Consider the following 27,701-nt stretch of genomic DNA (forward strand, 5'->3'; position numbering starts at 1 on the left):
GGTAACAACACAGTGTTTTCCACCGTTAGGTTTTGCCCTGGTGCAGATTTCACAATCAGAATCAGCTGTATTGGTATAAGTATGTGAACACATATGAGGAACGTGGCTTTGGTTTTCCTTTGCACATGTTTCAACATGAACCCAATCCCACTTGAACATAGACCTAATACAGCCAAACATTCAACTAGAGATGAGGACAGTTATTTGGAAACAAAGATAATAATTAACCCAAACTAAACAATACAATGATATCCATCCTATAATATAAAACTCTATTCTGACATTAGTCCTTATAGTTTTGGGTCCCAGACCCTGTTGGAACAGAAACACCTGGATTCAATAGGTCCACAGACTGATGGACATGTGTGGATGAGTTAGGTAATATGATATGAGGGTAATAAAATTGGGGAAAAAAAAAACAAACTTTTTTTTTTTTTTTTTTTTTTTGCATCAAAAAATATGGTTTGTTTACATTATAAACATGACATTTAAAAGGGTTTAAATGGCAGTTATTGAGTATTTGGCTCAAATAAAATATATGTATACATATGTATTTAAAAAAAAGTTACAAAAAACTATATTTGACATGACTACGACACTGTGTGGATTAAAAAGTTTTCATTGATTGAAGGACCTCTATGGGTGGGACAAGACCATGAGACCAATCACACCAACAAACTAATCAGAGGAAGTAAACATTACAAACCAAACTAAACTCAACACAAGAACAAAAGACAAACTATCAGTGTGTCAATGAGTAGGTTCATATTCAATTAATACAAAGTTTGTGACCATAATTACAAATGTTTTTCTATTAAATTAATGAGTTTAAAATGATTTGAACCTATAATTATTTCATTCTGCCAATCTGAGAGTAAAGAACACACTTTTAGACAGACTCACTGTTGAATATTAAATCATAACAGACTAAATGTTTGGAGTTTCAATTTGTGTTTTCAGATTCTAGTTCAGTCTCACAGGAAAGTCAGAGGTTCAGATGTTCTGAGACCGTCCTCTTGGATTCACTGGAACTGAAAACCCAAAGTTCAACCCGAAGTGACCTCCGGATCCTTAATCCTGGTCCTGATTCAGGTCCTGGTCTGTCTGTACAATAGCTGAGACTTGGTAAAACAGTCACATCCTCACTGAACTCAGAAACACTGGGACACCTCTTCTCTTGGAAACAGCAGCTGAGGCTCATGGGTACTATAGTTTTGATCAGTTCTGTTTTTGTCTTTCTACGTTTTCAGTTAGCTTTACAAAATAAGAAGTAGTTTGATTTAGTTTTATTTTGAAGAGTTCAATTCAGATTTGGTGTTCCTCAAAAGTTTTTTTTTTCATTATTTTTGTGTCAATACCAAACTCAGTTTTTTTGGCCTCATTCTAGTCTTAGTTTTATTGATGTGGCTGATGTTTATTGTTAAAGACAGTCTTTCTATGCCTGTCCATACTCTATTTGTCTGCCATGCATTGTTCTTCTGCTGTGATTTCATTGTACAACTAACAGTTCTTTCTGACTTCATGCCTTGGTCCAACACGTCAGCTGCAGGATTTGTACATTTAATAATAGAGAGGTGAAGCCCTGCCCACTCTGCCCTGGGTCAGTGAACAGAGACAAAAACCTGTTGGAGTTTTTCAATCTACCTCATACAAGATGTTTGTCCAATCAAATATAATTTACATGTCAAGAAAGTTCGAGTTTGTCACAAAGACAGTACAGTTACAAAAACATAATGCATGTGAACAGGTTAAAAGACGTAAAAATCACACCAGCTTGGTCACACTGAAGCTGCCCAGACATCGTCAGACGGTGGACAGTTACCATAACAACACTTGAGGTGTGTAGCCTTTACACCGACATATTCACAGTCCAATACTACAACAGTTTTACAACAAACGGATGTGTCCAATTATCTATGGACTGACAAACATCACTTAGATCCACTCTATGTATTTCCTGGGGCTGCTGTGTGTCCCATGGGGCATAGCAGAGGGGGCGGGGCTTCACCTCATTGGATCATATCTGTGAAATTTACTTCTTTAATTTCAACCTCTGTTGGCCAAAAACTTTAACACATTTAACATGACTCAAAATCCTGTTGGTAAATGAGTCAACTGTTCACCTGAACAACAGCTGAACAGCTGAATAACGGCTGAACCCACTTCTGTTAAACACATCAGACTGAATCAGCTGTTTCAGACATTATTCAGACTGACCTGACTTGACCCACTTCATTTAGATGAAAGTGTTTGTTGTGTTTGTGTTCAGATTAAACTCTGAATGAACACACCTGCAGAACCAGGAACAGTCAAACATCAAACAGCTGGGATCAGATGACTGCAGATGTGATGGAAGAGAAAGGATTCATTACTTTGAAACTGAGGATAATTAATGATCTATCTATCTATCTATCTATCTCAGATCTGATCAGACTCATTGATCCATTTCATCTGATCGAACAGTGGTATTGCCTCAGCCAACTGTATCAGTAGGTAAACTATGTGCGTTACCAGTAGAAGTAGCAGTAATGCATTACTTATACACGTGTAACTGTGTGGAACTGTGGTGTCAGTTACTGTAATGTTTGTACCAGTGTTATTGTGTACAACTACAGTACAATAGCAGCTAGGTGCAGGCTAACTGCTAGCTTTTGACAGCTAACTTCAACCCGAGACTTTATCGTATTTTTCTCTCATTTCCACAGAACCGTTCCCTTTGACTCTGGGTGTAGGAGCCCCGTGTCCTCTGTCCGGTTGCTGCAGCTCCGGTTCGGACCGCTCCTCCGCCCCGAACCCCGCACAGACACTGACGCCGGACCAAAACAACGGTTAGCTGGATGCTAACGGGCTAACGGACTTACCTTCAGTAAAGTGTCCGCTTCAGACGGTGGAAAGTGTCCGAACCATCACCGGGAGACACGAACAGCCGGTGACCGGAGCGTCAGGGGCGTCGAAGACCCGCCATGAGTCCGGTTCGAGCGGGAAAAGTGGAGTTTAACAAAGTCCAAAAGAAGTTTCACCAACAACAGGCCTTTATTCTGGAGCCGCTGCAGCCGCCATCTTAACTCTGACACTGAGCTGTGTGTGTGTGTGTGTGTGTGTGTGTGTGTGTGTGTGTGTGTGTGTGTGTGCGTGTGTTTTCTCCATTCCAATAGAGTATGCATTAATAGTACACTGATCAGATCCAATAAACCACATGAGGGCCATGTTAGAAACATTTAATTATTTATTGACTAATCATGTGTTCATGATCAGATGTTAAAGCCTTTAAATCCTATTAATAAAAAAATCTAAATCAATTATGAAAAAGTACTTTTGTCTACTCAGATCCACGTTGTCACAGTTTCTTCTTCTAAAAAATAAAAAGCTGAAGAAGAATGAAGATTAAAGTGATAACACCAGCATGAACAACAACAAACAAAGTCAAATACATGAAGAAAAACAATTAAAATATCCACAAAATGAACAGAAATGGAAGGAAATGAACACTGTACTCATTAAATGTTTTGATGATGATGATTAATGTTATTACTATATTTCTTTGTGAATGAAAATACCCTGTCCATGGTTTTCTTTCTGTACTAATGTAAGGATGTTCATCAACAAATGTCCAGTTCATATTATTGTCGCTAAATTAATCCTAAAGTTGTCAACTGTGAAAAGTGACGAGACACTGATAAAGTGATTAAACAGAGGAAGTGGTTCATCCGAAACACTGCAGTTCACATGTTCACAGGGACCTCATGGTCTTTAGTGTGTGGATACAGAGGAACAATATGATGAGATATCTGTGTCCAACCAGGACTGATCAACCAGACAAATGTCCTTTGACTGGAATGTACCTTTAGGCTACTATTATTATTATTATTATTATTATTATTTTTATTATCACAATCTTATGTCGTATATCAAGTGATTCAGCACTAATAGTCTAAGGGACTGGAATGGGGGGGGGGGGGGGGGGGGTAGTAGGACTGGATAAGCAGTGGCTTCTTCCTATTCGCTTTCGGGTGCAACAGTTGTTCTTTTTTCTATATTTGATTTTTTATTTGTGTATTGTTTTTTTTTTTTCTTCCATATGTTTGGTATTATGTCTGTGTCTGAAATAAACTAAACTAAACTAAAATAATAATAACAATAATAATAATAATAATTATTATTATTATTATTACTATTATGTGCATATTTATTGATTTAAACATGATTTAAAATAATAATTATATAAAGCTGATATCCAATGGACACATTACAAGTTCGCGGTGTCTTATTTTGAAAAACTGAACCGGAAGTGCTCTATATTTTAAAAATGGCGGTGGACCTCGGTCCACACCGACCGTCGTGTGATTTATCTGTTGTTTTTGCGTTCTGCCGCCGTTAATCTCGTGCATGGAGGCCGGTGTGACGTCACGATGAGCGGCTGAGACGAACCGGATGCCGCGCGTGAACCGGACGGTGGTTTTATACCTGCTGCTCATCAGCAGCTCCGTGTTTCTACTGTTTCAGCTCTACTACTACCGGAAGTACGTCAGCAAGGTGAGACCAACACACACACACACACACATACACATACACACACACATATACACACACAAACACACACACACACCCTCACACACACACAGACACACACAGACACACACACACACACCACACACTCACACACCCACACACCAACACACACACTATGGCAGGATGACAGCTGCTGTTGTTCGTGGCTGTAAAATTCCCTACTATTCCAGGTTTGTCTGTATTTAATACAGAACACAACTAGTGGAGGACACAGGTCTGTTTGTAACAGACAGACATCAGTGAGCTGCGCCTGTAGAATGGATTCAAATGTGCCGTGCCGCAGGTGTACAGGTGTACAGGTGCCTCAGGTGTACAGGTGTGCAGGTGTACAGGTGTACAGGTGTGCAGGTGTACAGGTGTACAGGTGTGGCAGGTGTACAGGTGTGCAGGTGTGCAGGTGTACAGGTGTGCAGGTTGTACAGGTGTAACAGGTGTGCAGGTGTACAGGTGCCTCAGGTGTACAGGTGTGCAGGTGTACAGGTGTACAGGTGCCTCAGGTGTACAGGTGTGGCAGGTGTACAGGTGTACAGGTGTGCAGGTGTAAGGTGTACAGGTGGTGGCAGGTGTACAGGTGTGGCAGGTGTGCAGGTGTACAGGTGTGCAGGTGTACAGGTTTACAGGTGTGCAGGTGTACAGGTGCCTCAGGTGTACAGGTGTGCAGGTTGTACAGGTGTACAGGTGCCTCAGGTGATGCAGGTGTACAGGTGTGCAGGTGTGGCAGGTGTACAGGGTGCAGTGGTGCAGGTGTGCAGGTGCCGCAGGTGTGCATGTGTACATGGTGTACAGGTGGACAGGTGTGCAGGTTGTACAGGTGTACAAGGTGCAGGTAGTGCAGGTGTACAGGTGTGCAGGTGTACAGGTGTACAGGTGGCAGGTGTACAGGTGTGCAGGTGTACAGGTGTACAGGTGCATCAGGTTGTAACAGGTGTGCAGGTGTACAGGTGTACAGTGTGCAGGTGTACAGGTTGCCTCTCGGTGTACAGGTGTGCAGGTGTACAGGTGTACAGGGTGGCAGGTGTGCAGGTGTACAGGTGTGCAGGTGTACAGGTGTACAGGTGCCTCAGGTGTACAGGTGTGCAGGTGTGCAGGTGTACAGGTGTGCAGGTGTACAGGTGTGCAGGTGTACAGGTGTACAGGTTGCCTCAGGTGTACAGGTGTGCAGGTGTACAGGTGCCTCAGGTGTACAGGTGTACAGGTGTGAAGTGTGCAGGTGTACAGGTGTGCAGGTGTACAGGTGTGCAGGTGTGCAGGTGCCGCCGGTGTGCAGGTGTACAGGTGTGCAGGTGTACAGGTGCCTCCGGTGTACAGGTGTACAAGTGTGCAGGTGTGCAGTGTACAGGTGTGCAGGTGTACAGGTGTACAGGTGTGCAGGTGACTCAGGTGTGCAGGTGCCTCAGGTGTGCAGGTGTACAGGTGTGCAGGTGCCGCAGGTGTGCAGGTGTACAGGTGTGCAGGTGTACAGGTGTGCAGGTGTACAGGGTGTGCAGGTGTACCGTGTGCAGGGTGTGCAGGGTACAGGTGCCTCAGGTGTGGCAGGTGTACCCGTGGGCAGGTGTACAGGTGTGCAGGTGTGCAGGTGTACAGGTGTGCAGGTGTACAGGTGTACAGGTTGCAGGTGTTGCAGGTGTGCAGGTGCGCAGGTGTGCAGGTGTTACAGGTGGTGGCAGTGTACAGGTGCCTCAGGTGTACAGGTGTACAGGTGTGCAGGTGTGCAGGTGTACAGGTGTGCAGGTGACAGGTGTGCAGGTGCAGCAGGTGTGCAGGTGTACAGGTGTACAGGTGTGCAGGTGTGCAGGTGTACAGGTGTGCAGGTGACAGGTGTGCAGGTGCCGCAGGTGTGCAGGTGTACAGGTGTGCAGGTGTGCAGGTGTACAGGTGTGCGGTGTACAGTGTGCAGGTGCCGCAGGTGTACCAGGTGTACAGGTGTGCAGGTGTGCAGGTGTACAGGTGTGCAGGGTGTACAGGTGTGGCAGGTGCCGCAGGTGTGCAGGTGTACAGGTGTACAGGTGTGCAGGTGCCTCAAGTGTGCAGGTGTACAGGTGTACAGGTGTGCAGGTGTACACGTGTGCAGGTGTACAGGTGTGCAGGTGCCTCAGGTGTGCAGGTGTACATGTGTACAGGTGTGCAGGTGTACAGGTGTGCAGGTGTGCAGGTGTGCAGGTGTACAGGTGTGCAGGTGTACAGGTGTACACGTGTGCAGGTGTACAGGTGTGCAGGTGTACAGGTGCCTCAGGTGTACAGGTGTACAGGTGTGCAGGTGTGCAGGTGTGCAGGTGTACAGGTGTGCAGGTGTACAGGTGTGCAGGTGCCGCAGGTGTGCAGGTGTACAGGTGTGCAGGTGTGCAGGGTACAGGTGTGCAGGTGTACATGTGTGCAGGTGTACAGGTGTGCAGGTGCCTCAGGTGTGCAGGTGTACAGGTGTGCAGGTGCCACAGGTGTGCAGGTGTACAGGTGTGCAGGTGTGCAGGTGTACAGGTGTGCAGGTGTACAGGTGTACACGTGTGCAGGTGTACAGGTGTGCAGGTGTACAGGTGCCTCAGGTGTGCAGGTGTACACGTGTGCAGGTGTACAGGTGTGCAGGTGCCTCAGGTGTGCAGGTGTACAGGTGTGCAGGTGCCCGGTCAGGTACAGGTGCCGCAGGTGTACAGGTGCCTCAGGTGTGCAGGTGTACAGGTGTACAGGTGTGCAGGTGTACACGTGTACAGGTGTACAGGTGTGCAGGTGTACAGGTGTACAGGTGTGCAGGTGTACAGGTGTACAGGTGTGCAGGTGTGCAGGTGTACACGTGTACAGGTGTGCAGGTGTACAGGTGTGCAGGTGTACACGTGTACAGGTGTACAGGTGTGCAGGTGTGCAGGTGTACAGGTGTACAGGTGTACAGGTGTGCAGGTGTACAGGTGTACAGGTGTGCAGGTGTACAGGTGTGCAGGTGTACAGGTGTACAGGTAAACAGGTCATCTGTTTGACAGGACATGTAACACTAGGTTCATTGGTTCTGTTTTGAAGTCAGGGTTGTGTCATAATGACAGAGGCCCACCTCACGAACATCTGCTACATTGAACACAGAACACTCCAGACTTCTGAAAAGGCCAGTCTGCCAAAGGTTACAGACACTCTGTAAAATCGTACACAGGGTTTCTCCTGTAGCAGAGCTCCTGGGAACATGTTTCAGTTTGAGGTGGGTCAGCGCTCCTTCTGCAGCGGTTCTGATGAAACCTTACAACACTGATTTTTCTGATGTCCTGCATCACACTGTTTTGGTCAGACATAAAAAATTGGATTTCACTAAAAATTAATGATATTCCATGTTTGAATTATATCATATTTTTTCTATGGATAATTCGGCCTCATCTGTTTCAGTTATCATTAATATAATTTTATTATTAGGTAAATATCATCATATCCGCTGTGCAAAATGGAGAACTAACAAGCCCCCTTTTCTGGATTTACAAACAAATTTAAAATGTTTGTCTCGTCCCTAAGAAAATTAGAAAAAAACAAAACTGCAATGAAAATAAGCCAGAACGTTGCTCGTGACTTATTTTAATTAAAGTCTTTCTGTTGTATCTCTGCTCCTATATGTTAATTTAAAATGCCTCATGATTTGCACTGGATTGTATTTGAATGTATTTTTGCTCTTGTCTACATATCCCCATGATTTTTTGTACTTTATGTTCATTTGTATTACTATGTTATTATCCTCATTGAGTTTGTATTTTTTCACAAGTTCAATTAAAAAACCCCCCAGAAAGGTTTACAGTGAAACATAAGTAAATGTGACATTTTACCATGTTATAAAACATCAGATAAAGGTGCAGCTGTTCGCTCTGCCAGTGCTTTTCTTCTTCTGTTTATTTTCTTACAGTCGTATCGTATCCGTCTCTGCTCTCACACAGTCTCACGTAGAATTTTCCATCATGCCTTTCTCCTACAGCTGGTCCTCATATCCTGAGCCGGACGGGTCAGCTGACCTCCAGCGACGTCCAGTGGGTGAGCTCTGGTTGTCATAGTAACATAATGTCATGACCTGATGGGTGTTTTTTTCTTCCTATTGTTTATTTTATTTTTTTTTTTCTGCCGTTTCGATCCTGGTTGCCACGGTAACCCCACCCCTCTGCATCCTCAGCTCACGGTGAAGTCCTTCCTGGCCTTGGCTCGTCGGTTCGGATGCCGCTCTTCCTCATCGACACGGCCGTGCTGTCGCTGCTCTCCCAGGATGCTTTGCGGCAGAGGGACCGTCTGGTGCCGGAGCCACACTGCGGCTTCCTGTGCACCGACCGACCAATCACAGCCTTCGCTCTGCAGGCCAACCCTGGAAGTACGACGTGAGTCTGAACGCCAACGTTATGAAATGAAACACGAACAGATTTAACAACAAACGTAAACTTTAGACGATAACGAGACGGAACAAGTGACAAGCTTTACTGTGTCAGAACGTGGTGACGTCCAGGTTTCTTAGTTTGTATAAAGAACAGCTTGAACTGAACGTGGACGCACAAAATGAGTCCAGCTGACCCGCAGGTGTAGTTGGTTTTGTATTTGTGGATCAGAGTGCAGACTGACACCAGCGCCACCACTAGAGGGAGCTGTGAACCACGTCCGTCTAAAAGACAGACGAGGGCGGGTCATAACTTCTGACATTTTAACTTCTTACATTCTTCACTAATACGACACATGTCAACGTTTCCATAAAATAAACAACTACAACAGAAATAAGAGCAGAGACTGGGACCACTGTTCATCTGAGAAAGGACTGAATATGTTCAACTGCACCTTTAATCTGGGGTTAAAGGGTTCATATGTGAACCTGCACCTTTAATCTGGGGTTAAAGGGTTCATATGTGAACCTGCACCTTTAATCTGGGGTTAAAGGGTTCATAAGTGAACCTGCACCTTTAATCTGGGGTTAAAGGGTTCATAAGTGAACCTGCACCTTTAATCAGGGGTTAAAGGGTTCATATGTGAACCTGCACCTTTAATCTGGGGTTAAAGGGTTCATATGTGAACCTGCACCTTTAATCAGGGGTTAAAGGGTTCATAGGTGAACCTGCACCTTTAATCAGGGGTTAAAGGGTTCATATGTGAACCTGCACCTTTAATCAGGGGTTAAAGGGTTCATATGTGAACCTGCACCTTTAATCTGGGGTTAAAGGGTTCATATGTGAACCTGCACCTTTAATCAGGGGTTAAAGGGTTCATAAGTGAACCTGCACCTTTAATCAGGGGTTAAAGGGTTCATATGTGAACCTGCACCTTTAATCAGGGGTTAAAGGGTTCATATGTGAACCTGCACCTTTAATCAGGGGTTAAAGGGTTCATATGTGAACCTGCACCTTTAATCAGGGGTTAAAGGGTTCATAAGTGAACCTGCACCTTTAATCAGGGGTTAAAGGGTTCATATGTGAACCTGCACCTTTAATCTGGGGTTAAAGGGTTCATAAGTGAACCTGCACCTTTAATCAGGGGTTAAAGGGTTCATAAGTGAACCTGCACCTTTAATCAGGGGTTAAAGGGTTCATAAGTGAACCTGCACCTTTAATCAGGGGTTAAAGGGTTCATATGTGAACCTGCACCTTTAATCAGGGGTTAAAGGGTTCATATGTGAACCTGCACCTTTAATCAGGGGTTAAAGGGTTCATATGTGAACCTGCACCTTTAATCAGGGGTTAAAGGGTTCATATGTGAACCTGCACCTTTAATCAGGGGTTAAAGGGTTCATATGTGAACCTGCACCTTTAATCAGGGGTTAAAGGGTTCATATGTGAACCTGCACCTTTAATCTGGGGTTAAAGGGTTCATAAGTGAACCTGCACCTTTAATCAGGGGTTAAAGGGTTCATATGTGAACCTGCACCTTAATCAGGGGTTAAAGGGTTCATAAGTGAACCTGCACCTTTAATCAGGGGTAAAGGGTTCATATGTGAACCTGCACCTTTAATCAGGGGTTAAAGGGTTCATATGTGAACCTGCACCTTTAATCAGGGGTTAAAGGGTTCATATGTGAACCTGCACCTTTAATCAGGGGTTAAAGGGTTCATATGTGAACCTGCACCTTTAATCAGGGGTTAAAGGGTTCATATGTGAACCTGCACCTTTAATCAGGGGTTAAAGGGTTCACTCTTTAACATATTAAACAGACCTGAAAACGGGGAAAATCTTTATCCAATCGTCTTCTGTTTGTGGCTCAGTGGCGCCCCCTGTACAAACACTGAATATTCAGGTCCTAAAAAATAAATAATGAAGAACTTAGGAAAAGTAAACATAAATTGAGTAAATAATGAAAAAATGAACAAAACAGAACAAAAAATTGACTAAAATAATCAAAAAATGTACAAAACTGACCAGAAATTGAGTAGAAAAATGAAAAAATGACCAAACCTGAAAATGCAGTCATCAGTAGGAGGAGTCACATGTTCCAGGTGTGAACACAGACCTGTGGGTTTTTTTTGTAGTTCAGAGGTTTTTCCAGGTGGTAGTTTGACCTGAAGGTGGCGCCGTCTGTTTCCTGTTTCCTGTCAGGTGGCCCTCCCATTGGCTGCTGAACAGAAAGGCTTTGAACTCCTGGAGCTGAGAGGAGAAGACCCCGACTGGCCAGTCTGGACACGCTGTCAGGAGACGACATCCCACTGCACTTCCTGTTCCGCCTCCACGGATACGTCATCCAGGTGGGCGGAGCCTCCACAGTGTTTATTTAGCGTACAGGCGTTGGGGTGACCCGTGGGCGGTTCCTTTTTGTCCAGGTGGTGTTCCTGTATGAGCGCAGCGGGAACTACCTGTGGCACGGAGCGCTCCGCCTCCACGCCGACATGGACCGAAGCTTCGCCGCGTTCAAACAGCTGGAGTACGGACGCCACGCAGGAGCGTACGACAGGTACGCGAACCCCTCAACCATCTGGGTTCATTCTATTGGTCTAGAACACATGAGGGTAGAGGGGGAGGGGTGGAAGTGGGCGGGGCTTAGAGCAGCAGAGGGCAGTCTGTGAGAGAGCATGGAAGATTTTAGAAGTTTGATCTGTTTTAGTGGAGAATTCATGTCAATAATTGTATTTAATAGTGATAGAGCTGTTCTGCAGGGTTACTACTGCTGGGACTGGATGTTTTTTTGTCGAGTTTCTCTATTTTTCACTGTTTTATGTAGATTCTTCCAGTTTCTATAGTTTATTGATCAATTTTTCCTTACTTGTTAAAATTTTCTTTGGTTTTGTTCATTTTTTCATTATTTTACAAAATTGTTTTTCAGTTTTGTTCATTTTTACAATTTTTTTTTTCAGTTTTGTTCATTTTTCATTATTTCACTCAATTTTTATATAGTTTTATTTCTCATTATTTACTAAATTTTTGTTCAGTTTCATTCATTTTTTACGAAATTTTTTGTTCAGTTTGTTCATTTTTTTCATTATTTTACTAAATTTTGTTCAGTTTTGTTCATTTTTTTCATTATTTTACTAAATTTTTGTTCAGTTTTGTTCATTTTTCATTATTCGACTAAATTTTTGTTCAGATTTGTTCATTTGTTCATTATTTTACTCAAGTTTTGCTCATTTTTTTTTTATTTTACTCAATTTTTGTTCAGTTTTATACATTTTCTTATTATTTTAGTCAATTTATGTTTACTTTTCCTAAGTTCTTCATTATTTATTTTAATTTTTCCGCATTTTTTTTTTTTTGTATTTTTGTGGTTTGTATAGTTAATAGTTGTGTTGTATGTGTAAATATTATATATATGTATATTTGTATATATGTGTAAATCTATAGTCAGATCTCTCCAGTTCATAGACAGATCCAGTGTGTATGTATTTGAATCAGCTGATGGATGTTTTTTGTCAGTGAAAAGAGCGGCTCGGTCTACGACTAGACCCAAATGAACACAGACTATCAACTGGATCCACATGACACCAAAGAACCAAAAAGCACAAAAGGTCCAAAGACCCAAAGGTCCACCCTAGTCCTGTTCTAATGTTAGTCCTTAAAGGGTTCATCAAGTCTTTGGTTGTATTTTATTTCATAGTTTTTGTGTTTTACGTGTTTTTACATGTTTTTATTTTATTTTGTCTCTTCCACCACAGGCCTGAACTCGTCCTCACCGTCCTCGATGGCCTCGACGTTCGGATCCCGCGCAACGTTACCCGCTTCCTGTCTGAGCAGAGACACGCCGTTTCCTGGAGTGCCGTTACCGTGACGCCCGCAACTTCCTGCAGGTCAGTCACATGACATGTTCACGAACGACGTTAGAATAAAAGTGCGAATCCCTGAAAACTGAAGCGGTGACCCTACTGTAACTGAAAACACCGTCTCCTCTGCGTTCGTCCTGTTTCAGCTTTATCCTGATGACTCGTCTCCAGACGCCGTCGACTTTCGGCGTAAAGTCAAACAGCTGCTCCATCTCGCCGCTCGAACGCTCGCTCGCATCAACGTCCCGTTTTGGCTCAGCAGCGGCACCTGCCTCGGTAACCCGCACGGCAACATGTTACCATGGCAACACCCCGTCATCAGCAGCAGAGTGACTGACCCGCCTCCCTCCGTCTCCCCCACAGGCTGGTTCAGGCAGTGCAGCGTCATCTCCTACAGTCGAGACGTGGACATCGGCATTTTCATCGCAGATTACAGACCTGACATCATCAGCGCCTTCACCGACGCCGGCCTCAAACTCAAACACAAGTTTGGAAAGGTGAGAACGAGGCTAACGCTGCCTTCACGTGCTCTGGAAACGATGGGAAATACTAGAACTGGAAAAATGCACATGAACGCTCCCACGCAAAAAACCCCCAAAAACATGTAACCTTTGACCTTTTCAACACGGCAACAAGGGATTCATGGCCAAAATAAACAATAGTTTTTAGCGTTGCTGCTGTTAGCGGAGGATTTTATACATTTTATATTATTATATAGTGTCAAATATGTGGCCCGTGGACCAAAACCAGACCGCCAAAGGGTCCAGACAGTCTGAACAGCACTAGTCTGACCCAGACCACTTACAAGGCTGAAGACGTTCATTTTGTCTTCGGTTTATGTAAATGTACTAATTTCTTTTGTTCAGACAAGGTATAGTTTTTAGATGTTTCCTGCTTGACAGTTTGGACTGTGACTCCAGTCTTCCTCAGAAGCCTCATCTGACGAGCTGCTGACGTGTCATTTATCAGCTGGTCGGCTCAACGGACCGTTAGAGCCCGTCGAGCCGACCAGCTGATAAATGACACGTCAGCAGCTCGTCAGATGACGCTTCTGAGGAAGACTGGACTCACAGTGGAAACTGTCCAGCAGGAAACATCTAAAAACTATACCTTGTCTGAACAAAAGAAAATAGTCTATTTACAGACCACTTACACATGTGGTCCTCAATCTGACCTGGAAAACCATATTTCCTTCTGTAAACACAGTGTGTGTCTGCGTGGTCTGGTATTCCCAGGACCTCTTTAGTCCATGTGGGTCACTTCAGGACCTCTTTAGTCCATGTGGGTCACTTCAGGACCTCTTTAGTCCATGGGTCACTTCAGGACCTCTTTAGTCCGTGGGTCACTTCAGGACCTCTTTAGTCCATGTGGGTCACTTCAGGACCTCTTTAGTCCATGTGGGTCACTTCAGTCCATTCAGTTCAGACTCAAAACTGATAGAAGTTTCATTTAATGTGAATCTGAACCAACACAGATAAAAAAATCTGATTTGACCCAAAGAATCCAAACTGTGCATTAGCCCTGCTGTGGGCGGAGCCTCAGTCCTGCTGTGGGCGGAGCCTCATCCTCTTCCTTTTGTGTCAGTTGTTTTTAATTTTGCTACGACGACAACAAAAGCACTTGATCCCAACGCACAAAAGCTCATCTTCCCCACAGCACTGAAGGCAGCGTCATGTCTCCTGTCCTTTCATTCATCCTGTTTGTTTGTTTTTTTTTCCTTCTATTTGTTGTGTGTTTTATTCTGAAGGGGTGTGTCTTATTTTGAAGTACAGGTAGAGGACAGTCTGGAACTTTCCTTCCTGAGTTTCGACGTCAAACTGGACATTTTCTTTTTCTACGACGACGGAGACGTGATGTGGAACGGAGGAACGCAGGCCAAGAGCGGCAGGAAGTTCAAGTCAGTTTAAGCCTTTGGAAACTGTGGGCGTGGCTCCGCCTCCAAATTCTACTGGTTTTATAACGAGCTTCTGCTCAAACGGCCTTAACGAGTGGACACCGTTCTCCTCAGATCATAATTAACTTATACACAAATGGACCCCAGTCTGTGGAGCCGTTGAATCCAGGTGTTTGTGTTCTAACAGGATCCAAAACAGTAAGGACTAATGTCAGAACAGAGTTTATATTATGGGATAGATATCAGTGCAGTGGTTCATTTGGGTTTGGTTTATCAAAAAAATGAGTAAAAAAGACCAAAATAATCAACAAAATGAACAAAATAATCCCCCCAAATTTGTAAAATAATCAACAAAATGAATTTAAAAAAAGAAAAAATTGCAATAAAAAATCAGTGAAAAAAACACCAAAATACTTAACAAAATGAACAAAATAATCCCAAAAATTTGTAATCAACAAAATTAGTAAAAAAAAAAAAAAAACAAAAAAAAAACAGTAAAAAAGACCAAAATATCAACAAAATGAACAAAATAATCCCAAAAAATTTGTAAAATAATCAACAAAATGAGTAAAAAAAAAAAAAAATTACAATAAAAAACAGTTTAAAAAGACCCCCAAAATAATTAACAAAATGAACAAAATAATTCAAAAATGACTTAAAAAAAAAAAAGACCAGAATAATCAACAAAATTAACGAAATAATCAAAAAAAAGTAAGACACACCAAAATAATCAATAAAATTAACAAAAATGAATAAAATAATCAATAAAATGAATAAATCAGTGTAAATATAGTGGTATATAAAGTATCTGGACCCCAGTGTGGACCCGTTGAATCCAGGTGTTTGTGTTCTAACAAACAATCAGGACTAATGTCAGAATACAGTTTATATTATGGGACAGATATCAGTGCATTGGTTCGTTTGGGTTCAGTTCTTGTCTTTGTTTCTAAAATGACTCAGATGGTTTGGACTGAATTTATATGAACACTGACTCAGGTTTTCACTGTTCTTCCTCTAAATGTCTGTAATATTTTTCTGCTCTGACTGTACATACTCCTTTTCTTCCATAACTAACCATCTATTTGCTTTTTTGGGTGTATTTTGCTCCTTTTGATGCTCTTTTTACATTTTTGTTCAGTTTGTTGCTTATATTGTTCATTTTACTGATTTTTTTTTTTTTTTTTTGCTCGCTGTTTATTTTGACATGTATTTGGTTCATTTTGTTGCATTTATTGTTCATTTTTTTGGGTGTATTTTGTTCATTATGATGTTCTTTTCTTCATTTTGTTCATTTTTTATGCTTGTGTTGCTCATTTTAGTTCATTTAGATTTTATTTTTCATTTTTATTTTTTCTGTTCTCTTTGATGCCTGTTTTGTTCATTTTTACCTCCGCCAAGGAGGTTCTGTTTTTGCCAGGGTTTGTTTGTTTGTTTGTCTGTCCGTTAGTGTGCAACATAACTCAAAAAGTTATGGACAGATTTGGATGAAATTTTCAGGGTTTGTTGGAAATGGGATAAGGAAGAAATGATTAAATTTTGGTGGTGATCGGGGGTGGGGGGGCCATTTCCAACAAACCCTGAAAATTTCATCAAAATCTGTCCATCACTTTTTGAGTTATGTTGCACACTAACGGACAGACAAACAAACAAACAAACAGACAAACAAACAAACCCTGGCAAAAACATAACCTCCTTGGCGTGGGGGGGGCCCACGGGGGGGGGCACTGATCAGCCTTGGCGGAGGTCTGCGCTCTCCGAGTGCTTCTAGTTATACTTTTTTTGCTTATTCTGTTCATTTTAGTGCCTTTTTTTTAACCATCTACTTTCATCACATGTGACTGAGGAACAACATCTCCCATTAAACTCCAGTCAAATACTGCTGTTTGTAAACTCTGTGGACATAAATCTGTGGACACATCATGTCTGCAGCTGTCACATGTCCTGTTCAGGAGGAGCACACGCACAAACAGCAAGATTAAGAATCAATAGGATATCTATCCCATAATATCAAACTGTATCCTGTCATTAGTCCTTATTGTTTTGCTAGAACACAAACACCTGGATTCAACGAGTCCACAGACTGGGGTCCATTTATGAGTTAGATAATTATGATCTGAGGATAAGGCCGTGTTACCTGGTGACCTTTGACCTCTGACGTTCATGGGTCAGATTCAACATCCTGTTTCTTTAACAGTCTCACATTCTACTGATTTTTTTGGATCATTTTTGTTTTGTTTGGATAGTTGAATAGAATAAATAATCAACAGTAGCATCAATAAAATAATCTACACAACAGATTAGAAAATTAGTTTAATTACTATTATGATAATTAGGCCTAATGTGATTAATTTGCATTCTAATTATTGTATGTGTTTATTCAAATGAACGATCTACACAGTTTAGCAGCAACACAAACGGTTTTTTAAATTGTAAATACATTTAGGCTGTAAGGGGTTAATATAAAAAATATAATAATGTTAAATACTAAAATAAACCATTTAAACTGTGACTTTTTTCTGTTTAATGCCACTTGAATGGAAAGTATTTTTTTTAATAACATGTTCAAACTTCCATCATAAACCAGACTAACCTGTTTCTTCTTCCAGTTTTGTCATTTTCATCAGTTTCTTCCATTTCTTTGCTGTAAATGTTTAAATGAATCCTTTTGAAATTCTTTTTATTGGTTTGTTTTTATACCTTCTGTCCAATCAGGTACGTGTTCCCGCCCTTCTCGCTCTGCTGGGCGGAGCTTCTGGAGCTCAAAGTTCGCGTCCCGTGTGAGACCGTGGACTACGTGACGGCGAACTACGGCGCGTCCTGGAGCGTCCCCGTCCGCACCTGGGACTGGAAGACGTCACCTAGCAACGTGATGGAGAACGGGGTGTGGCCTCCAGGAGAGTGGGCAGAGCTTATCCAGGTTTACTGAAAATACCAATAAAAACCTGAAAAGAACAAAGAGGCCGTGTTTGTATTTGAGTATTTACACCAAACAGAGACATTAATGTTGTGTTTATTTGAACGGCTGAAGCTGAATTTAGAATTCACTAATGTCAGAACCTTTTACAGAATATTAAACACTTTGGCAATTTATTTATTTATTTTAAACATGCAAATAAACAAATAAAACGAAGCAAATTAAGACAAAAACAAAACATTTAAATGAACAGAATCCATCTTCCAGCACATACAATCTGAATTCTGCAAGAGGAGCAGGAAGAAGAATAAACGTATTTAATCCAACCCCTCAGTGCTTTTATACTTTTATCACCAACTTAAAGACACTGAAGATTCTAAGTGATCAAGTACAAAGTTCCATTTGTGTTTGTTTTACGTATGGAAATAGGTTCGTCCGTTTCACACATCAGGTGCCACTGCCGTCGTTTTTCCATCCGTCGTGTTGGAGCGAGTGTTTGTCAATCACTCCACCAGAGGGCGCCGCTCTGAACTAACATGCCACACAAATACCAGGAGAAGGAGAAGAAGTTTTCAAGAGAAGAAAAAAAAAAAGTCAAACAACAAACATCGTAACGACAGAAGCACGACCAGCGTTCATTTTAAAAAGGATAGTTGTCATAAATATGTTGGTAGTTTTTTTTTTTTTTTTTTTTACCAACACAGTCGCTCTTTGAAAAGTTCCATTTCTGGAAAATCCTCAAATAACACTGCCCCCCTTACGGTTCCTGTTGGTACTGTTCTGATTCTGTTTGGGGTCACATCTGCAAATGGGCTCTCTGACAGCCCCACTGCTTCCTGAACTTCAGGTGGTCCTTTATTTCCTGTCTTTCATTATTGGACACACTGATTCATCCAGATGTGGTTCATTAACCAGTACAAGAAGTAGACACAGCTGGATGAATCAGTATGTCCAATAATGAAAGACAGGAAATACAAAACCCACCTGAAGTTCAGGAAGTAGAGGAGCTGTGCAGAGAGCCCATTCAGAGAACGGACAGAAATACAGACAAATGCAGACAGAGGACAGACAGCACGCACTGATCGTATACGCATTTGTCTTTTACATACAGCAGGGCTGTCAAACTCATGTTCGTTCAGTTCCATATTCAGCCTAATCTGATCTAAAGTGGACTGGACCAGTCAAATAATATAAATAATAGTTTAAGAACTTATAAATAATGTCAACTCCAAAGTTTTCTGTATGTTTTGGGGTGAAAAAAATTTAAGTTCCGTAGGCTAATGAAACTGTTTACATCAACGAACTGTACTTGAACCTAACATAAAAATATATGAACAACCTGAAAGTTCTGAAGAAAAATAAGTGCAATTTTAACAATATTACGCCTTAGTTTATCATTTATACATGTAAATCACAACGTACAGATCACAGTGGATCTACAAATACACAAAACATTAAATAACAGAATATTGGTACAAATACACAGACTTCTCTTAAGACATTTCAGGTTGTTCAGTTTTTGTAAAAGGATAGTCCGTAAATGTAAACATTTTCATGAAATTATACTTTTTTTTTTTTTTACACTAAAACAAAGAAGAAAATTTAAAGTTTTCACTATTTATAGGTTATAATAATAGTATTTTACTGGCCTGAACCATTTTTAGATTTAATTGACCTAAAATTATTTTAACATCTGAATTGTTCATATCTTCAGTGTAATTTTTGCATTTCAAAAATTCATCCCATGGGCCTGATTGGACCCTTTGGTGGGCTGGATTTGGCCCCCGGGCCGCATGTCTGACACCTTTGACATAGAGCATAAACGGGCCTTAAAGGTGTACACACTTGTTACCAATGTGATTAGAAAACCCAACTTTTTTTTGTTTTTTTTGTCCAACAGCAGTTTTGCTTGTGCAGCAGGATTCAAAGACTGTATTCTATTAGGAGGTATTGTAGTGGTTTAACCAACTTCTACCTGTTTTGGGTTTCAAACTTGTAAAAATAGGACTATGTGGTTTCTGACAACGCAACATGAAAAAAAAAAAAAAAAAAAAAAAACAGGACCAACAGTCCTGTATCTTTGCGTCCAAATTCAAAGCTGTGTTAAATGTATCCAGATCCATTTCTTCTGCCCCAGTTCTGTGTATTTATTCTATTACAGAAATAGTCCATGTTTTGGTCATATTCAATCAGATCTGTAAAAAATTCAAATTCACACTTGATATCATTGATACTGATTTATTGGATCAATCCACTTCCTATCTGTTAGAATGGGAACATTTTTCAAAGTGGCACCAAATCCAGAATCAGATCCAGATGGAAATAATTTCAGTCCCTTGTGTTGACATCATCATACAGAAGCTGTATACCAAGTCTGAAGTCAATCAGAACTGGAGTTTGGGAGAAAAAGATGATTGAAATGTTTTCCCCATAAGAGCCCATGTGAAATTTTGCGTCAGTTCCAGATCCAGAAGAAGATCCTGATCAGCATGTGGACATTATGTTTGGGTCATCTCCCCATCAGGGCTGGACTGGAGACATTTACACTGGAGATCATTTAGATTTACTGAGTTACTGCATCCATCCACTTCCTATCTCTGATAATGGGGACAGTTTTCAAAGTGGCACCAAATCCAAACTCAGATCTGGATCCAAATAATTTCACTAACTTTTGTTGACATCATCATACAGAAGCTGTAGACCAAGTGTGAAGTCAATCATAATAGTAGTTTTGGAGAAGACGACGATTGAAAGTTTTGTAACGGATGACAGACGCTGCATGACGACAGTAGCTCACAGCTGTCGGCCGATAAACTAACCAGTGTTCAGAACTCAGAGCTCCTCCTTCACCCTGAACGCTGTGCATGCGTGGATCCACTCTTTGTGGAAATTCCACAGTTTCCAGGTTGTTCCATACACAGAAACAGTTGAATCTGGTCCCAGTCATGTGTCTGTCCAATTAGATTCAATTCACATCAATATTAGTTGAGTTCTAATTTTAAATGTGTGGGAAATGGGATTTTCAGTGTCAGTGTAATGTCCACAGAGTCCACATTCCACAGTGGATGTGGACAATTTAGTTTCCACATACAAGAGACTGTTCTAAGCTACAGGTGGATCCAACTGGAGGAGAAGTCGGAGTCGTTTGGAATTTTTGGATGAATTTTGAAAATGTCTCAGTGATGACAGATGGAAAACTGTAGATGTTGTGACCTTGCTGTGACCTTGAACTTTGTCCTACTGGGACCAAATGGACTGGTTGGTCCCAGGGCCTAGGCCTATCTGGGGGAAGATCTGGGAAAGATGGATGGAAGTAGTTTTTACACTGAAGATGAACAAACAAACAACAAACAAACACACCAAGCAAAGTGATCACAGTACCTCCTGGCAGAGTTAATGAGTGCATCTGTGTCTTCTAAAGCCTTTACACAAAACAAACAGATCCAACATCATGGACATAAAACTTCACTTTAATTTAAACATGAATAAAAGAACTTTGTCAGAAGGAAACACAGGGAACTGGACTCTGGTCTTCTTCGTCGTTTCAGATGTATGAGGTAGTTGAAACACTAATATTTGTTCTTGATGCAGGGGCGTTCATTCCGATGGTCCAACTGGGTTCACAAGTCCAGGCAGCCAATGTCCTGATGGCCCAGGTGGGCCCGGGTGAGGTAGTGGTTGTATTTAAGGAGAAATGTTGAGGGTGAAAAACTACTGGTGATTAATTTTAGAGCCACCAACTGAATTTTTCATCTCTACAAATAAACAGGCTGACAGTTGTAGATGGATCAGTAAAGATGGTTGCATTTGCTGAGGTTCTTGTCTGTGACGTACTTGAGGCTGAGAGCTCACCTAGTCTGACCTACTCACCCAGTTCAGGGGGCGGAGCTGGCAGGTGGATTTGAGAAGTGGTGGTTGTATTACATGTCGGCAGTGTTTGTGAAGTTTGTTGGAAGTGAGCTCATGGTGATGGTCATGGAGAGGAGGTTCTTGTCAGAAAGCTGGTATTTATGGCTGAGTTGTTCTACGTTGTGGTCATATTTGTGTTTGAGATGGGGTTCATATTTGGGTGGTTGAACTGGGCGTATTTGAGAAATTCAGGTTGAATGATGAGGTGGTAGCATTTGACGTTGAGTTTATCGTAGGTGAATGAGTGACTGCAGTTGGTACGGTTGAGTTGACAGTTGCGTTAGCAGAGGCCGTAGTTGTATTTGGGTTGACGGAGAGGACTGTACTGAAAGAGAAGGGTGGTGGTGAGGTGATATCTGTAGTTGCACTGGTTGAAATGACAGTCGTATTTGAGATGTTCAGGTTGTATAATGAAGTGGTTGGATCGGAGGTTTTTGTTGCAGGTGAATCGGTAACTGTAGTTGGTAAGGTTGAGTTGGAAGAGGACGTAGTTGTCCAGGAGTTGGTTGTTGTATTTGAGTTTGTGGAGATGGTTGTGTTGACAGAAAAGGTTGTTTCTGATGAGGTGGTATCTGTAGTTCCACTGGTTGAAATGGCAGATGTTTTGGTGAAGTTTGGGGTGTAGAATGAGTTGGCAGTGTTTGACGTCAGGTTAGTGGGAAGAGAGTTCATGGTGATGTTTGGGCTTGTGGAGGTGGTCATATTTGAAGAGATGGTTCTTGGCAGCGAGGTGGAATTTATTGTGAGGCCGCTGAGTCGTATGTTGGAGTCCTATCTGAAGGGGAGGGCAGCGGTTGAGATGGAGTTCAGGCTTTGGGTGGTGGAATTTGCTGCATTTGAGAAGTTTCGGTTGTATAATGAGGTGACAGCATTTGACGTGGAGTTTGTCGTAGGTGAATCGGTAACAGTAGTCAGTATGACTGAGGTAGAAGAGGATGTAGTTGTAGATGAGTTGATGGTTGTATTGACAGAAAAGGTTGGTGCTGGTGAGGTGGTATTTGTAGTTCCACTAGTTGAGATGGTGGATGGATTTGTGAAGTTCAAGGTGTAGAATGAGTCGGTAGTGTTTGATATGAAGTTGGTTGGAACTGAGTTCATAGCAACATTTAGGCGTGTGGAGATGGTCATATTTGGAGAGAAGGGAATTGTCAGCAAGGTGGAATTTATAGTGACACCAGCTGAGTTGTTGTACGTTGTGGTCATATTTGTGTTGGAGATGGGGTTCATATGTGGGTGGTTGAACTGGGCATATTTGAGAAAGTCAGGTTGAACAATGAGGTGGTAGCATTTGACGGTGAGTTTGTCGTAGGTGAATGAGTGACTGCAGTTGGTACGGTTGAGTTGACAGTTGCGTTAGAAGAGGCTGTAGTTGTATTTGGGTTGACGGAGAGGACTGTACTGACAGAGAAGGTTGATGGTGAAGTGTCTTTATTTGCACCGGTTAAGATGTTGGTTGCATTGGTGAAGTTTGGGGTGTAGACTGAGTTTGTAGCATTTGATGTCGAGTTTGATGAAAGTGAGCTCATGATGATATTTAGGCTTGTGGAGATAGTTCTATTTGGAGAAAGGAACTGTCACAGAGCTGGTGTTCACAGGGACACTGGCTGAGTCATATGTTGGAGCCATGTTTGAAGGGTGGGGTGCAGTGGTCCAGATGGAGTTCATACTGAGGGCGGGTGAACCGGCTGCATTTGAGATGTTCAGGTTGTACAATGAAGCGGTTGTATTTGAAGTGGAGTTTGTCGTGGGTGAATCAGTAACTGTAGTTGGCGCAGTTGAGTTACTAGAGGACAGAGTTGTAGATAAGTTGACTGTTGCATCTGAGTTTGTGAGGATGGATGGATTAAAAGAAAAGGGTGATGCTAGCAAACTGGTGTTTGTAGTTCCACTGGTTCTAGTGGCAGATGCATTTAAGAAGTTTGGGGCAGATAAGAGGCGGGTTGTATTAGATGCTGAGTTTTGTGTACTCAGGTGGTGGCGGCTGTGGTCCTTGGAGAGGCCCAGTTGGTGGTGACGGTGGCTATGGTCCTTGGAGGCAGCTGTGGTCCTTGGAGGGGCCCAGGTGGCAGCGGCCATGATCCTTGGAGGGGCCTGGGTGGTGGGGGCGGCCGTGGTGGTTGTGGTCTTTGGAGGGGTCCGGGTGGCATCGGCAGTGGTGGCCGTGGTCCTTGGAGGGGCCGGGGTGGTGGTAGCAGCCACCGTGGTCCTTGGAGGGGCCTGGGTGGTGGTAGCAGCCACCGTGGTCCTTGGAGGGCCTGGGTGGTGGTAGCAGCCACCGTGGTCCTTGGAGGGGCCTGGGTGGTGGTAGCAGCCACCGTGGTCCTTGGAGGGGCCTGGGTGGTGGTGGTGGCGGCAGAGGCTGCCGTGGTCCTGGGAGGGTCCCAGCTGCTGCTGTGGTCTTGGGAATGGTCCAGGTGGGAGGGGTTGAGGCGGCGGTCGTCCTCCTCGAAGGGGTTGAGGTAGTCCCCCTGTATGCTGTGGTGGTCTCAGTTGTAAATTGTGTATCTTCATCTCCAGTATAATCTTCAGTGGGGATTTCAAAAAAACCCCATAACATATGGCTAGAGGTACTCTGAGTATCCATTGTAGGGGGTTCAGATGGGGTGGGTGTCACTGATTCAGCTTCTGGATCATATGTTCCCTCAGGAATCTCCATGTTGCCCCAAAAAGGATCTTCCTCTAGGGCTGTTGGGTTACGTGGATTTGGTGGACTTGGTGCTGGTGTGGGTAAACATGTATCCAGGGTCAAGCTCTGTCCTCCAGCCTGATCACAATAAACCGGTTCAGAGGTTGAATCCTGGAAAACATTTAGTCAAATTAGAGCTGAAACGATTAATCGACTCAAAGTGATCCAAAAAACCCTTCATTCTCAGTTCTCCTGAATCTTCAGCTTTGTTTCCTTCATTTCTCTGCTGTTAAACATTGGTTCCACTGTTGTGTTTCACACGGACACTTATTGTGACGCACAAAGAAGCTTCAGTTCCGGAAAACTGTAATAGAATATTTCCCTTCAATCAATTTGAGTCGATTAATCGAATCATGAATTTTTGGATTGGCTTCATGCACCTAATCCATTAATCGTTTAGGCTCTAAGTCAAATTCTCTTGTTTTTAAACACATTTTAAATTGACCTGCGTTCTGTGAAGACAAATTCAACAGTAAATACAGGTTTGAAGAACCAACCTCAAACCAAGCAGGTCCAACTTCAGCTGTTCAACTGTAACGGAGGTTTACCTGATAAAATGAACGCACTTTAATATTGTATCAGACATTTACTGTGCTCGAAAAGGTTGAATATTTTGTGTGTTTATGATTTTAAAGGTGCAGTCTGTAGGAATTCTGTTCAAAGTAATTGTAAAATGGCCTTGACTGTCACCAGACATTAAGGAATCCTGTTCATTTCAAATCCTGATCTCACTGACAGTAGTAGTCCAGACAGAATATGTGCATTTGAACAGCTCAGTGTCAGCCCACAAATGATGTTTATGTTGACATTGTGTGTTTTGGTCTGAGGCTCCGCCCATCATCTGTCTGCCAATCCCAGAGTCAGAAGCCTTTCAGCATCCAGGTTGCCAGTTCCACTGAGCTGCAGCTGTCACATTTATGATCATAAATGTCTGACGTTATTAAACCTAATAGGGACACTGAGGGTCCTCCATTTTTCTTCCTGAATCTGAAATGTTTCAGCTGTTTCATCAACTTTATCACAATAATTACAAGTGTGAGCAGAACGTTTAAAGTGACGTACATGTCCTGGTTCCTTATATAGAGAAAGGAGGTGTGATGTTGTTATATTATTATTATTATTATTATCTTTTCCTAAAGTTAGAACTGAACAGGGGAAAAGGCCTTCAGGTTTACGGTTCCATTCACCTGGAACAAACTACCAAAAGACCTGAAACTTAAAGATCTGGTTTCATTGGACACTTTTCAGAGGATGTTGTATGACTTTGAGAGAGACAGACATCTGTCTGCAGATGTTTTGTCTGACGTACTTTGTCTACATCTCATGGGCAATTTTTGCAAAGTTGACTTTGGAAGGTTTGACTTGATTGTGTGTTTTTATGTTTTGAAAACTTGTTTTCGTTTAATGTATGAAAGTTTGTGTCTGTAACTATTTAATGAACTGCTGCCTGTCTTGGCCAGGACACTCTTGGAAAAGAGATTTTTAATCTCAGTGAGGTTTTCCAGGTTAAATAAAGGTAAAATTAAAAAGAAAAATATTATTACTTATTACTATTATTATTTATTTGTTGTTTGTTTGCTTATCAATCATTTATGTCCCAGTACTTATGTTTTGTTGGTGGATTTTTGTTTTGATTTCACCGTCTACATGTTCGTAATAAACATTTCATTCCTTCTTTCCTTCCTTCATTTCATTCATTCCACTGTTACTCCACAGGTCAGGGCCAGCTGTAATGACAGTACAGTGTCTGTTCTTACCCATGATGCTTTGGGGCAGCCATCGTCACAGGTCTGAACTGGTCCCACTGTTGGAGACGTCAACACAACTGAGAAGAAAAAACAGACGTGTAGAATAATCTGAAAGCACAAAGAGTCAGCTGGGTCTAATGTGGACGGATGTGTTTGACCAGAGTCCAGTGGGCGTGGCCAAACCAGCCCCTGCTGAGGTCTGGACCAGGTCCTCTAACCCTGACCCTAATGACCATTAATGGGCATTTGAAACACTTTCATCACTTTAGCTCCATTCTCCTAAACGTGGTGAAACTGATGGTCATGTGTTCAGTCCACTTCAGGGGAAGGGAAATGAAGTCAGCATTTATGTCAACATTTCCATTTTTATTTGTTCAAGTATCATCTCAGAGTCTGGTGGAAACATCTGGATCATTCTGGAGAAAAATTAAGTGGTTTCATTTGTACAAATTATTCAAAGAACAGCATTTGTAGTAGTAGCACATCCACTGGTAGTACTAGTACTAGTATTTGTAGTATTAGTATTAACAGTTATGCACATTTGTTGCAGTTATTGTTCTTTTTGGGTCCTATTTTTGGACCCAATATTTGATTATAAATGCATTAATTATGGGATGGCTCGTTTCTCTGAGGTCCTCATTAGGTCCATCCAGGGCTTAAATCTGTCTCCATTTACCTTTAATTATTGGGTCTAAACAGATGGAACAGTGACAGACACTAAAATAAACCCGGTTTCATGGACAGAGGTGCAACAGCCCAAGAAATTATCCACTACAAGAAAAAAAGACAACAGCCCAAAAATGACTGACTATATTACTGGAAAAAATGTTTAAATGACTTTATGTTAGCGCACTGACCTCCACTTCTGGTGGGTGACTTCGTTAGCATTAGCCACATTAGCTGAAGGCCTTCAAAATTTTCAGTCTGTGCTTTTGTTTTTTGATGTGGCCTTAATTTTAAAGCAGGAGACCTCTGGGTAAACTGCACCCCCTTCACTGAAAAGGTGGATGATGTTCTTTTTTTACATTTAGGTTCCTCATGAAGGGTTTTTTTCCTTTTTCCAACTTTATTCATCAGAATCTGGTTTATACATTCGGTTCTTCATGAAGGTTCCAAAAGTAGAACACATGTGATAAAAGTCCACCTTTCCTTTTGTGTTCACCTGGTTTTTCAGACAAATCAGAAGTGTTCATTCTTGGAGGTTGTTCTGGTTCTAGTTGAACATTCACTGACTTTAAAAGGTTTCTTCTGGATTAGTTGGATTTGTCATCATTTAAATTCATGTGAAAATCTGAACATTAACCCAAACCTGTTTGGGTCCGGTCCAGTCCAGTCCCAGAATCTGAATTTACCGGAACCTGGTCCCAAACACTCAGACTAACCGGACCCACTGACCCACAAACACCAGGTTCTGCTAAACCGAACCGGCTCCGGTGTTCCCTTGTTCCACTTTCAAACGGCGGGAACAGGACCCGGTCCAGACCAGTGGAACAGGACCCGGTCCAGACCACAGGTGGTTCCGGTTCTGCACAAACTCACCCTTTGTTTCCTGCCGTTGGACGAGCCTCCACAGACCTCCGGTACCCGGGTCCCGGATCTGGACCCACCTGGACCCGCCGTCCTGGTCAGCTTCCTGGGCCACATGGAGCCGGGCCAGCAGGACCAGTCCGAACCAGACCTGGACCTGGAGCCGGGTAACCGTCCGTCCGCAGGCCGCCGCCATGATCCGGTTCATCAAACCCAAACCGACACACCTGCGGCTGAAGAAACACACCTGGACACGTGACCCACCTGTGATTGGACCATCTGGA

The 27,701-nt window shown here is 42.4% G+C and overlaps 1 protein-coding gene and 1 pseudogene across 1 annotated transcript; one reads left to right on the forward strand and one right to left on the reverse strand.

Moving 5' to 3' along the window:
- Nucleotides 1-4,297: 4,297 nt before the first annotated feature.
- LOC115416156 (fukutin-like) lies at nucleotides 4,298-17,562 on the forward strand (annotated as a pseudogene).
- Nucleotides 17,563-23,476: 5,914 nt separating this feature from the next.
- Nucleotides 23,477-27,631, reverse strand: LOC115416157 (extensin-like). The gene is made up of 3 exons (XM_030129880.1): nucleotides 27,430-27,631; nucleotides 25,900-25,967; nucleotides 23,477-24,253 (listed from the first exon to the last, which is right to left on the reverse strand). Exons 1-3 carry the CDS (start codon nucleotides 27,623-27,625, stop codon nucleotides 23,477-23,479), a joined length of 1,041 nt encoding a protein of 346 aa, XP_029985740.1. The 5' UTR covers nucleotides 27,626-27,631.
- Nucleotides 27,632-27,701: the final 70 nt, after the last annotated feature.

The sequence above is a fragment of the Sphaeramia orbicularis genome, unplaced genomic scaffold (assembly GCF_902148855.1).
Source record: "Sphaeramia orbicularis unplaced genomic scaffold, fSphaOr1.1, whole genome shotgun sequence".
Classification (NCBI taxonomy): domain Eukaryota; kingdom Metazoa; phylum Chordata; class Actinopteri; order Kurtiformes; family Apogonidae; genus Sphaeramia; species Sphaeramia orbicularis.

What these genes read in the sequence shown, in the direction of transcription:
- LOC115416157 (XM_030129880.1), bottom strand. Translation starts at nt 27,625, where the DNA reads ATGAACCGGATCATGGCGGCGGCCTGCGGACGGACGGTTACCCGGCTC. An exon ending in CCAACGGCAGGAAACAAAGG is followed by an intron (nt 25,968 to 27,429) that starts GTGAGTTTGTGC and finishes TTTTCTTCTCAG; the next exon opens with TTGTGTTGACGTCTCCAACA. An exon ending in GCTGCCCCAAAGCATCATGG is followed by an intron (nt 24,254 to 25,899) that starts GTAAGAACAGAC and finishes AATGTTTTCCAG; the next exon opens with GATTCAACCTCTGAACCGGT.